The sequence below is a fragment of the Mauremys reevesii genome, linkage group 1 (genome assembly GCF_016161935.1).
Source record: "Mauremys reevesii isolate NIE-2019 linkage group 1, ASM1616193v1, whole genome shotgun sequence".
NCBI lineage: Eukaryota > Metazoa > Chordata > Testudines > Geoemydidae > Mauremys > Mauremys reevesii.
The window spans coordinates 1,883,735-1,897,406 of NC_052623.1; the positions used below are offsets into that span (position 1 = coordinate 1,883,735).

Consider the following 13,672-nt stretch of genomic DNA (forward strand, 5'->3'; position numbering starts at 1 on the left):
ACCCAGAAACCGCCCCCTGCAGAACACAGCCTCTAAAACGATAGCCAAAGAGCTGGTGTGGATCTTTGCCCGAGTGGGGCTACCAAAGGAGATATTAACAGACCAAGGAACCCCATTTATGTCAAAGCTAATGAAGGACCTCTGTAAGATGCTCCATATACATACCCTGAGAACTTCAGTCTACCATCCACAGACTGATGGGTTGGTAGAAAGGTTTAACTGAACCCTCAAGGCTATGATAAGGAAGGTGGTAAGTCAGGACGGGAAGGATTGGGACACCCTACTACCCTACCTTATGTTCACTATCCAGGAGGTACCTCAGGCCTCAACTGGGTTTTCCCCCTTCGAGTTCTTATATGGGCGTCACCCCCGTGGCATACTAGACATCGCCAAAGAGATCTGGGAAGAGGAACCCAATGAAGGGTGAACATGTAATACAGATGCGAGACCGGATAGCCCGGGTCACCCCTATTGTATGGGAACATTTGGAAAAGGCACAGGAGGCCCAGAGAACCCATTACACTCGGCAGGCAAAAGTCCGATTGTTCCAACCAGGGGATCGGGTGATGGTGTTGGTACCCACAGCAGAAAGCAAGCTTCTGGCCCAATGGCAGGGGCCCTATGAGGTGGTTGAACCCGTGGGGAAAGTAACCTACAAGGTGCGGCAGCCAGGATGCCGAAAAGAAGAACAGATTTATCACATCAACCTTCTGAAACCCTGGCATGCACAAGAGGCGTGCATAACTGTCCAAAAAGACCTAACCCAGGAAAACAAGCCTTCCAAACAGGTGAGAGTGTCTCCCGATTTAACACCAGAGCAGAAGAATGAGGTGTCTGAGATGATCCTCCAGAACCAAGATGTGTTCTCAACAAAACCGGGTCGAACGACTGAGACATATCACCACATCGTCACAAACCCTGGGGCCAGAATAACAATGAGGCTCTATCGGGTGCCAGCGGCCAAAAGGGAGGAAATAAAAGCAGAAGTAAAAAAAATGTTGGAGTTGGGGATCATTGAAGAATCCCACAGTCAGTGGTCCAGCCCAGTCGTGCTGGTGCCCAAACCTGATGGCACCACAAGGTTTTGCAACGACTTCCGGTGACTAAACGAAGTCTCCCAGTTCGACGCGTACCCCATACCTCGCATAGATGAGCTAGTGGACCGTCTGGGTAATGCCCGGTACTTGACTACCCTAGACTTGACAAAGGGGTACTGGCAGATTCCCCTTGCGGAAGACGCAAAGGAAAAGACTGCGTTCTCTACACCAGAGGGTCTTTTTCAATATACTGTCCTCCCTTTTGGACTACATGGGGCCCCAGCTACTTTCCAGCGCCTCGTGGACAAGCTATTACGTCCTCGTAACAGTTATGCTTCTGCCTACTTGGACGATGTGGTCATTCATACCCCAGACTGGGAAACCCATCTAGAGAAGGTGGAGGCAGTCCTTGATACCTTCAGGCGAGCTGGCCTTACAGCAAACCCTGCCAAGTGTGCTGTAGGGTTTACGGAGGCCAAATATCTTGGCTACATTGTGGGAAAAGGTCTGGTAAAACCCCAAGTGAACAAGTTGGAGGCCACCCAAAATTGGCCCCGACCACATCGCAAGAAACAAGTCCTGGAATTCCTAGGTGTAGTGGGGTATTACCGACGATTTATCCCCCACTTTGCCACAAGGGCAAGCCCCCTGACAGACCTAGTGAAAGCCCATGGACCTGATCTGGTGAGATGGTCTGACGCAGCAGAGGAAGCATTCACAGACCTACGGACTGCCCTCTGCAGTAACCCCGTACTGATAGCCCCTGATTTCACCAAGGAATTTATCCTGCAGACAGATGCATTGGAAGTAGGGTTGGGGGCCGTTCTATCACAGATGGTCGGGGAGGAGGAACACCCAATTCTCTACCTCAGTAGGAAACTCCTTCCGAGAGAACAAAAATATGCAGCGGTGGAGAGAGAGTGCCTCGCTGTAAAATGGGCCATGGAAGCATTGTGCTACTATTTGCTCGGGCACAGATTTGTCCTCGTGACCGACCATGACCCTCTTCAATGGATGCAGCGGAACAAGGAGAAGAACACAAGGGTGACCAGGTGGTTCTTATCCCTTCAACCTTTCCAGTTCCGTGTGCAACACAGAGCAGGGAGCCATCATGGCAATGCTGATGGCTTGTCACGTGTGCACTGTCTGGCATCCCAAGCTGCCCAACCCCTTGGTGTTGAGCACGGGGGAGGGATATGTGACAGATCCAAACCAGTGGGGTACAGGAGTCTGGTAGAGGGCAAATATACTGGTCACTGGATGAGTAGTTTTCTGTTCCCTGAGTGATCAGAGCATGGGCTGCACTAGAGTAATCAGCAACCTGCTAGAACCAATTCAGGCAGACAGGCTGATTAGAACACCTGCAGCCAATCAAGCTAGGCTAATCAGGGCACCTGGGTTTAAAAAGGAGCTCACTTCAGTTTGTGGTGCAAATGTGAGGAGCTGGGAGCAAGAGGTGCAAGGAGCTGAGAGGGAGAGGGTGTGCTGCTGCTGGAGGACTGAGGAGTACAAGCGTTATCAGAAACCAGGAGGAAGGTCCTGTGGTGAGGATAAAGAAGGTGTTTGGAGGAGGCCATGGGGAAGTAGCCCAGGGAGTTGTAGCTGTCATGCAGCTGTTACAGGAGGCACTATAGACAGCTGCAATCCACAGGGCCCTGGGCTGGAACCTAGAGTAGAGGGTGGGCCTGGGTTCCTCCCAAGTCCTGATCAGACACAGGAGGAGTTGACCCAGACTGTGGGGAAGATCACTGAGGTGAGCAAATCTGCCAATAAGCGCAGGACCCACCAAGGTAGAGGAGGAACTTTGTCACACATCCTATTTTTCTTTTCTCTAAACTAAACAGTCCCAGACTTTTCAGTCTGTCCACATACGGCAACCTCCTCCATTTTCACAGACTGCTTCAGAAACCCCCTTTCTATTGGTGATATCCTTTCTAAAGGCTGGATAGCCAAAACTGAGTGCATGTCCAGAGCAGGTTCTTCTCTATCCCATTCCTAAGGCATTCTAACATTCTCACTGTTTTGCGACTGCTGTGAAAGAGCAGGTGTTTCCACGGAGCTGCTAACAATGACACCCAGGTCTTTTCCCTGAGGCGTGTTCCAGTTGAGATCTTTCTCACTGGCACATGTCTGGGAAAGGTTTAGATTTTTTCCACTCAGATGTTGAACAACTGGGTTAATGGGGAACTCCCTAAAGCATGCATTCTCTAACCTGGGTAACAATGAGGGATAACCAGTATCCACGCTTGTGCTTCCCACTGGTGCCTGTTAAGGTGTCCCAAACAAGACATGTAGGAATTATTGTTATGGTGAGCACCATGCAATATGGAATTGGCATTAGTAGAGTCAGTTGTTCATAATTCATTTATCTGAATAATGAAAATGATATTTTTTGATGTGTGAAGAGCGACCAATCTGCTTCACCCATGAGAACATCCTCCAGTAGTGCATGTACTGGCTCATATTAATATTGTCTCTCCATCTAGGAATTTGTACTGCGACCATCACCCTAGACCCTGGGCACATACAGGAAGTCAGCAGAACATATAGTACATACATATAGTACGTACAGGAGACATTGTTCTGCCTCAGAGTTGGACACCTTCTCCCCTACTCCATGTCAGATTCCAACACAACTGACTTCACCAACCCCTCCACCTTCATCCTGCTGGGCATTCCTGGCCTGGAGGTGGCCCATGTCTGGATCTCCATCCCTTTCTGCACCATGTACGCCATAGCCATCTTGGGGAACTTCACCATCCTGTTCATCGTGAAGAGGGAGCCGAGCCTCCATGAGCCCATGTACTATTTCCTCTGCATGCTGGCCATCACTGACCTGGTCCTGTCCACGTCCACCCTACCCAAAACACTGAGCATCTTCTGGTTCAATTCCAGGGAGATCAATTTCAGTGCCTGCCTCACCCAGATGTACTTCATTCACTGCTTCTTAGCGATGGAGTCTGGGATCTTCGTGGCCATGGCTTTTGATCGCTACGTGGCCATCTGTGACCCCCTGAGACATTCCACCACCTTGACTAACCCTTTGGTGGCCAAGATCGGCCTGGCCGTGGTGCTGCGCGGCAGCATGTTCATACTGCCCTATCCTTTCCTGGCGAGGCAGTGGCCATACTGCAGAACAAACATCATCCACCACTCATACTGTGAACACATGGCTGTGTTGAAGCTGGCCTGTGCTGACATCCGTGTCAGTAGTTACTATGGCCTCTTTCTGGCCTTCTTGGTCACTGGTCTGGATGTGTTTTTTATTGCCTTGTCCTATATCCAGATCCTCAGGGCCATCTTCAGCCTTCCCACAAAGGACGCCCAGCTGAAGACCTTTGGGACCTGCGTCTCCCACCTCTGTGTTATCTTAGCCTTTTACATCCCAGCTCTCTTCTCCTTCCTCACACACCGGTTTGGCCACAATGTGCCCCTGCATTTCCACATTCTCATTGCCAACATGTACCTCCTTGTGCCCCCTATGCTGAACCCCATCATCTACGGTGTGAGGACCAGACAGATCCGGGACAGGCTCCTCCAGCTTGTTACTCATAAAGGGATGAAAGTTTTCTCCTGGTGCCCTGGCTCTCAAACCGAGCTCCATGCAGAGATGGTTGGTGGCATTGGGCTGATCCCTCTTCCCTGAATCACTGTCTGGAGAGTGAAAGTGACATTAAGCCACTTCCTGACCTTATTGTGCTGTGTCTGTGTACCAAACTGGGAAATCGATCTATGTACAATTCATTAACTCATAGGGATGCCACCTTTCCAATGTCTGTTAACTGGAGCCCTGAGATGCTGCCCACTCTTTCCTCCAATCCCCACCCCTGCTGCACATCTCACCTCGAGACTCCACCCACTTCTGCGCCCTTTCCCGCAAGGTCACACTCCTGTTGATCACTCCTCTCTTGCCTTCCTCCGTCACTCTCTAGAACATCTCCAGCTTCCTCTCCTCCCCAGCTGTGCCACCTCTGCTTCAGGGCTGGCAAAGGAGCTGCTACAGCCTGACAAACAGTCTGCCTGCTGGTAGGAACAGCCCCCGATGAGTAGGGGTGGCACAAGTTAATGACCTGCCATCTCTCCCCGCTCTGCAGTAACTGGACACTGCCAGTTTCCATTTTTGATCTGACTTTCTGGTTGAAAACTGGTTACCTGAGAACCCTAAATGGCACATAGACACATAAGCCAAAAACTGGACAGTCTGGGTAAAACCCAGATGAGTGGAAACCCTATAAACTCATGTTTGCTTGTATGAAACATCTCTATCCTTATGTCTTTGGGATTTTCCCGTACTCTTCACTCACATGCCACAGAGGCAGGGAATAGCGTGCAGGTATCATATTGTGTTTACCTGGATCTGGGTATCTCTTGTGCTGTCTAAAGTAGATGAATTGTTTTAGCAACCCCTTTGCAAGGCCTGGGTCTGTTTGCTTTAACAATCTTGTGACCCAATAGAGAGAAATTGGAAAGAGAGTGCACCCAAAGGGGAGTTCTGGGAAGGGTGGGCCGAAGCAATTGGAGAATCTGGGAAGCCAGGCCAAAACTACCCTCCGGGCCTTGGCACATAGCTCTCCGTTCCCAGGGGGAGGTGCTAGAACAGAAGCTACACCCTGAGAGTGGGCCTAGAAACCCAACGTCAGAGGCAGGGCCTGAATGGTGCTGAGACTCAAAAGCACATGGGACCTGTGTGTGGGACCCAAACACAGCTGCCCGGTGGGTGTCCAACTGTGACAGGAAACCTGGAGTTGCTACATGGATGCTGCATGGTAGCTAGGGGACTGTGAGTGGAAGGCAAGTGCAGCTGGGCAGGGAGGTGTCCACAAGATGATCTCTTCACGCAAACCTGGCTTTTCTGCCCTCTGTGTTTCCCTGAGTGCACTTGTTCCAGGAGTGACCCAGCCAGGCTTCCCTGAAGGAAATGTTTCCTGAACAAGCATCACAGGTTTGGGGTCAGGGAGAAGGTTTGGCTCTCTCTTGGAACGTGCTCTCCCTAACAGAAGAGGCAGTGCGTCACTGTGTTGTGAGACACCCCTGATGCTTTATGAAAATATACTTTTAAATATGAATATGACATAACTGGAATATGCTTTATGCAAAATTCCTCTTGTAAGATATCATTAGAAAAGTTATAATCTACTGAATGTGTTCATCCTATTTATGTGCCTGTATCATGAATATGAAGCATATGAGGGCCATTCATGGTAATTCAGGAACTTGATGACTTTTAAGCAAGAAACAATTGGCTGTGAATGGATTTGTTTTCCTGTAGGTCTGTGGGATGCCTGTGCAAGAGGAGGGGTGCTGTGAAGGCCTGCGTCTGTGTCACCTGATACTGGAATCCATCTTGGAGTTGATACAGTCAAACTTCGCAATAACGCACCCCGCCATAACGCGAAATCACATATAACGCGATCATAAGTTGGCTCCCCTTTAAGGCCTAATACCAGTGGTTCCCAATGCCATGGTGCCCGCCAGGACATTGATGTGCCCCTGTCTAGTGCCCAGCAGGGGAGAGGGAGAGTTCCCTGGTGTTCTCTGTCCCCGGCAGGCGCGGGGCCGCGGCTCCTCTCCCCTGCTGGGCACTAGGCACTAGGGGCACTAGGCACTATGTAGCGCACATCAATGCACCGCATTGGGGACCACTGACTTAAACTGACCGGCTTGAAACCCTGCTACACCGCGACCCCGCATTTATTGCAATGGAATTTTTTGGACCCCAAACATTGCATTATAGCGGGGTTTCACTGTATTTGTTCACAAAGCGGGGGGGGGGGGGGAGTTTAAACAGAGAGACACACGATTCCAGGCTTTTGCCAAATCTATATAAGTGTGTGAAGCAAGACAAGAAGGAACGATACCCCATCTTACCACTCAAGATGTCTGCTGGATCTAACAGAGACTGAGCAGGAGGAAGGATTTGGCTTGGACTAGAAATGAGTCTAATCTGTAAAAGAAGCTTATTGGAACATCTTTGAGAATGAGATATAACATGCCAGAAGTTTCATAGTGTATTAAGCTTAGCTTTGCATGTTTGTTTTATTTTGCTTAGTAACTTACTTTGTTCTGTCTGTTACCTCTTATGATCACTTAAATCCGACCGTTTGTACTTCATAAAATCACTTTTGTTTATTAATAAACCCAGTGTAAGTAATTGTTATCTAGGGGTGGAGGGCAAATACTCTGTATCTCTCTCTCTTTACTTCAAGAAAGAAGGCGAACAATCTGAACTTATACTGTGTAAAATTTTAGGGTGTAAGGCTGATTTGTCTGGGGGTCAGGGCCCATTGGGGCTGTGCAGTTGGGAGCCTTTCCAGAGCTGAGCTAAGCTCAGTGTCTGTGTTCTGCAGAGGGGTGTGGCCCAGTCTGTGTGTCTGGCCTGGAGGAGGCCTGGAGTCTCTGGCTCAGCAAGACAGAGGCAAGGGGTGCCCAGGCTGGCAGAAGGGTCAGGCTCAGTGGTATTGTTAGGCCTGAATAAAGATATAGCAGACAAAACAGGTATGACAACCTGACCGAAGTCAGGCTAACAAGGGCTTCTGGGTAATCCTGGAGTGGAAAATACTGAGAAGCAGCATGTTTCACAAAGCCGTGGGGAAAAGTGAGATAAGTGAGGGGCTGCATTCCTGGCATGGTACCAGCTGTGCTGTGTTAGGAACAGTGTTTGAAGAACTGATAAGAAACCCCAGCCTCCCAACGTTCTGTCTGTTTTTAACTCCCCTACATTTCTAACTTTTGGTGCTTGTTAAGATATTACTAACAATCTAATGTTGTAGACATAGGGACTAGGCATGCGTGTATATTAAAGGTGTCTAGTTTCTAGTTGTTGGAAAAAGGGGGGAGGGTTGTTCAAATGAATGATCTATGATGTAATAAAACTGTCTATATAGGCTGCTACTAAGCTGTAAAGAGGGGGCCGGTTCTCTCTGGAGACGAGCTGCTCTCTATTGATGCGTGCACTTGTCAATAAGAAGCTTTTGATCGGACCTTGCTGGTGTTGCCTGTCTCTCTGCGGTCAGACAACGAACTTCACTGTCGGGGTTAGAGTCCCTGACAGTATCTCAGCACATCAAGTGACTGTCCCACAGAGCTCCCAATGAGGGAACTGGTCACACCCTGTTCTAGTGGGTTTCATCCCATCTCTCTTTTTCTCTCCCCCGGGCCATACAAAACTGTTCCACTCTCCCTTTCCTTTGTAATTCACTATGTGAATTATACATAGAATAAGTTTTGCTGAAATCATAGAATCTCAGGGTTGGAAGGGACCTCAGGAGGTACCTAGTCCAATCCCCTGCTCAAAGCAGGACCAACATCAACTAAATCATCCCAGCCAGGGCTTTGTCAAGCCGGGCCTTAAAAACCTCTAAGGAAGGAGATTCCACCACCTCTCTAGGGAACCTATTCCAATGCTTCACCCTCCTAGTGAAAAAGTAATTCCTAATATCCACCCTAGCCCTCCCCCACTGCAATTTGAGACCATTGCTCCTTGTTCTGTCATCTGGTACCACTGAGAACAGACGAACTCCATCCTCTTTGGAACCCCCTTTCAGGTAGTTGAAGGCTGATATCAAATCCTCCTTCACTCTTCTCTTCTGCAGACTAAATAACCCCAGTTCCCTCAGCCTCTCCTCGTAAGTCATGTGCCCCAGCCCCATAGTCATTTTAATGTCAGTGCCAAGGAGTTCCACAGGGCAAATATGGATTATGAAAACAATTTTCTTTTTTCAGTGTTATATGTTCAGATTTTCAATATAATTGAATATTCCCTTGTTGTAAGACAGAGTAAATATTAATGTTGATCTTTATCTTTTCTTTACCAATAAGTTCATAGGGTTCAATGTCAGAAGGCACCATTAGATCATCCTGTAGGACCTCCTATATAACACAGGTTCTGGAAAGGGTCTTCCACAACCTCCCAAGGAATCTGTTTCACTGTCCTGTTGTTACAGTTAGGAACTTTTTTTCTGAGATTTCACTTAAATCTGCTCTGCTGTAGTTTAAACCCATTGACTCCTGTCCCACCCGCTGCGGTGAGACAGACCAGCTTTTCTCCATCTTTTTTATGGCAACCTTTCAAGTAGTTGAAGACCGCTGTCATGTCCCCGCTCAATCTCTTCTTTTCCTTTACACAGCGCACAGTCAACCAGTGGAATTCCTTGCCTGAGGGGGTTGTGAAGCCTAGAACCATAACAGGGTTTAAAAGAGAACTGGATAAATAAATGGAAGTTAAGTCCATTAATGGCTATTAGCCAGGATGGGTAAGAATGGTGTCCCTGGCCTCTGTTCATCAGAGGATGGAGATGGATGGCAGGAGAGAGATCACTTGATCATTGCCTGTTAGGTTCCCTCCCTCTGGGGTACCTGGCATTGGCCACTCTTGGCAGACAGCATACTGGGCTGTATGGACCTTTGGTCTGACCCAGTATGGCTTTCTTATGTTCTTATATTCCAAATTACACATATCCAGTTCCTTCAGCCTTTGCTTGTATGGCTTGAATTCCATCCCTTGGATCCTCTTTTTCCGTCGCCTCTGGATCCTTTCCAGTTTCTCTACATCCTTCCTATACACTGGTGACCCAAACTGGACAGAATGCTCCAGCTGAGGCCTAACCAGTGCTGAGTAGAGGAATACTATCACCTCCGGAGACTTGCATGCTATGCCTTTGTTAATCAACCCACAACTGCATTTTCTTCTTTTGCAATAGCAAAAAAGTCCACACCCCAGAGAGATGTCACTCTATCAACCTAGTAGACAGCATGAAGTGAATGGAAGAATTCTTCCATTAACCTAGTTACCACCTCTTCGGGAGGTGGCTACCTATGCAGATGGGAGATCCCCTGCCATCGGTGTAAGTCGTGTCTACACTGAAGCTGTATGGCAGCACCGCTGTTGTGTTTTAAGTGTAGACAAGCCCTCAAGCAGATCTTCCAGAAAAACATCCAGTCTGCATCTGCAGCCATGGGGAGTTGGTGAGTCCACCACTTCCCTTCGCAGTTTGTTCCAATGGTTAATCACCCTCAGTGCTAAACATCTGGCCCTTATTTCCAGCTAGAATTTGTCTGGCTTCAGTTTCCAGCCATTGGGTCTTGCTCTGCCTTTCTTCACTTTACTAAGGGTTTTCATGCCATGACAGTCTCCACTTGATCGTCTTTTGATAAGTTAAATATCTGATGCCCTTTTAGTCTCTCACTGTCGGACATTTTCTCCAGTCTCCAATCAGTTTTGTGGCTCTTTTCTGCACCCTCTCCAATTTCTCAACAGCCTTTTTGAAATGTGCAGTTTCTGGTTTCACCAATGCGCTGTGCAGAGGCAAAATCCTTCCCCTGCTCCAGCTCACCAACCCCCTGTTTATGCATCCAAGGGTCACATCAGCTCTTTTGCCCACAGCATCGCATTAGGAGATCACAATGAGTTGGTTTCCACAGTGACCACTAAATCCTTTTCAGGGGGGAGGGATAGCTCAGTGGTTTGAGCATTGGCCTGCTAAACCCAGGATTGTGAGTTCAATCCTTGAGGAGGCCACTTAGGGATCTGGAGCAAAAATTGGTCCTGCTAGTGAAGGCAGGGGGCTGGACTCAATGACCTTTCAAGGTCCCTTCCAGTTCTAGGAGATTGGTATATCTCCAATTATTACCTTTTTTTTAGGGTCCCTGTGTTCCATAATACAGTGCCCTAGTCTGAGGGTTGGGCCTGCATTGCCTGTTCCAGGAGAATAACTTTTCATGTTTGTTTGCATGGGCCCAGCTCACCAAACACTCCAGATCAATCGGTGTGCCTGCCATGACCTCCTCATTGTAACCACTCTGCTAACCTTTGGGTCATCTGCAAATTTTATCTGCAGTGTTTTTCTATTTCCTTCCAGATCATTGATGGAACTATTCAATAGCATCGAGCCTAGAACCGATCCCTGCAAAATCCTGCTAGAAACACCTCCATTCACTGACAATGGCCCTTGACAACAGCTTTCTGTCAGTTAGCCAGTTTTTAATCCACTTCACATGTGCTCTACTAGTATTATAGACTGTTCATTTATTATCTGAATGTTTTCCACTACTAAATTAAATGTCTCAGAGAAACTGAAGTTTATTGCATCTGCACAGTACTCTTGATCAACCAAATGTTCACTCGCATTAAAGGATTAAATCAGTTTTATTTTATTAGACAAGACCTGTTTTCCATAAACCATGTTGTTTACTGGCATTAATTATATTCCCAGACATTTTTTTAACTAATCCCATACCAGCTTTTCCATTGTTTCGCAACTGTGTCAAATCTTTTTTTTTAATTTCCCTTTATTTTTTAAATACTTTTCACTTAACACAGAGCTGTCCTGGATTTACCCCACTTTTTTCTTTTGGCTCCGCTGTTGACAGGATGTGTACTTCTACTTTTGAATGAGATGCGTGGTTGATCGGTCAGTTTGCAACTCTGGTATTTGTAACTCTAAGGTTCTACTGTAGATGCTGTTTAACATTCTCCTTGGCAGCTAATGGACTGGAGACTATTCCATCACCTTATGTGATAGTAGCACCTCATACTGCTTCTTTCCAAATGCAGAACAAAACTATTTCTTCAATACATCCATATTTTCTGTAACTTTAGCAATTTTCCTTTCTTCCTCTAGGAATTGGCCTAAATCTTTTTTAGGATTTCTTTTGTTCTTAATATAGTTAATAACCTTCTTTTTCTTATCCTTTGCCACACAAAGCATGGAGTTTTCCCAGATGTCTTTAACATCCTTTATCAATTTTCATAACTTCCAATTGTATTGCTTGCTATCTATTTTCCCTTCTTTCCGATTTGCATATATCGCTTTTCCCCACATAATTGCTGCCTTGACTGTGGAATCGTGATTTTTTTTAGCTAGCTAATAAACTAGTGATTCTCAAACTTTCTAGTGGTGACCCCTTTCAGATAACAAGACTCTGAGTGAGACCCCCCCCATCCAATCAATTAAAAATGCTTTTAAATATATTTAACACCATTATAAATGCTGGAGGCAAAGCGGGATTTGAGGTGAAGGCAGATAAATTGCAGCCCTCCATGTAAGAACCTTGCATTGCCCAGAGGGGTCCCGACCTCCAGTTTGAGAACCCCTGAAATAAACTCTTCTTAAAGAACTCCCAAGTTTCATTCTCATTTTCCTGTCTTATCAAGAAAACTGATTGGGAGGAAAATATTTTCTTCAGCTTTGGGGAATAAGCCCTTTTGAAGCACTATAGGTATTACTGGTTGGGAACTGTTCTCTGTGGTGAAGCACTGGAACGGGTTACCTAGGGAGGTGGAGGAATCTCCTTCATTAGAGGTTTTTAAGGTCAGGCTTGACAAAGCCCTGGCTGGGATGATTTAGTTGGGGTTGGTCCTGCTTTGAGCAGAGGGTTCATAGAATCATAGAATCTCAGGGTTGGAAGGGACCTCAGGAGGTCATCTAGTCCAACCCCCTGCTGGATACCTAGATACCTCCTGAAGTCCCTTCCAACCCTGAGATTCTATGATTCTATAAAGAATGGAACTGATTACATTCAACTGGATCCAACCTAAACCTCCCACACTGCAACTTGAGACCATGGCTTCTTGTTCTGTCATCTGCCACCACTGAGAACAGTCTAGATACATCCTCTTTGGAACCCCCTTTCAGGTAGTTGAAAGCAGATATCAAATCCCTCCTCATCCTTCTCTTCCGCAGACTAAACAATTCCAGTTCCCTCAGCCTCTCCTCATCAGTCATGTGCTCCAGCCCCATAATCATTTTTGTTGCCCTCTGCTGGACTTTTCCCAATTTTTCCACATCCTTCTTGTAGTGTGGAGCCCAAAACTGGACACAGTACGCCAGATGAGGCCTCACCCATATCGAATAGAGGGGAATAATCATGTCCCTCAATCTGCTGGCAATGCCCCTACTTATACAGCCCAAAATGCCATTAGCCTTCTTGGCAACAAGGGCACATTGTTGACTCATATCCAGATTCTCATCCACTGTAACCCCTAGGTCCTTTTCTGCAGAACTGCTGCCCAGCCATTTGGTCCCTAGTCTGTAGCAGTGCATGGGATTCTTCCGTTCTAAGTGCAGGACTCTGCAACTTACCCTGGTTGAACCTCATCAGGTTTCTTTTGGCCCAATCTTCTAATTTGTCTAGGTCCCTCTGTATCCTGTCCCTATCCTCATGTGTATCTACCACTCCTCACAGTTTAGTGTCATCTGCAAACTTGCTGAGGGTGCAGTTCATGCCATCCTCCAGATCATTAATGGAGATATTGAACAAAACCAGCCCCAAGACTGACCCTTGGGGCACTCCACTTGAAACCAGCTGCCAACTAGAAATGGACCCATTGATCACTACCCATTGAGCCCAATGATCTAGCCAGCTTTCTATCCACCCTATGGTCTATTCATCCAGCCCATACTTCTTTAACTTGCCACAAGAATCCTGTGGGAGACTGTATCAAAAGCTCTGCTAAAGTCAAGGAATAACACATCCACTGCTTTCCCCTCATCCACAGACCCAGTTATTTCCTCATAGAAGGCAATTAGGTTAGTCAGGTATGACTTGCCCTTGGTGAATGCATGCTGACTGTTCCTGATCACTTTCCTCTCCTCTAAGTGCTTCAGAATTGATTCCTTGAGGACCTGATCCATGAT

The 13,672-nt window shown here is 47.1% G+C and overlaps 1 protein-coding gene across 1 annotated transcript; it reads left to right on the plus strand.

Moving 5' to 3' along the window:
• Window positions 1-3,654: 3,654 nt before the first annotated feature.
• On the plus strand, window positions 3,655-4,683 carry LOC120372653 (olfactory receptor 52R1-like). Its single transcript, XM_039489951.1, has one exon. It carries the CDS (start codon window positions 3,655-3,657, stop codon window positions 4,681-4,683), a length of 1,029 nt encoding a protein of 342 aa, XP_039345885.1.
• Window positions 4,684-13,672: the final 8,989 nt, after the last annotated feature.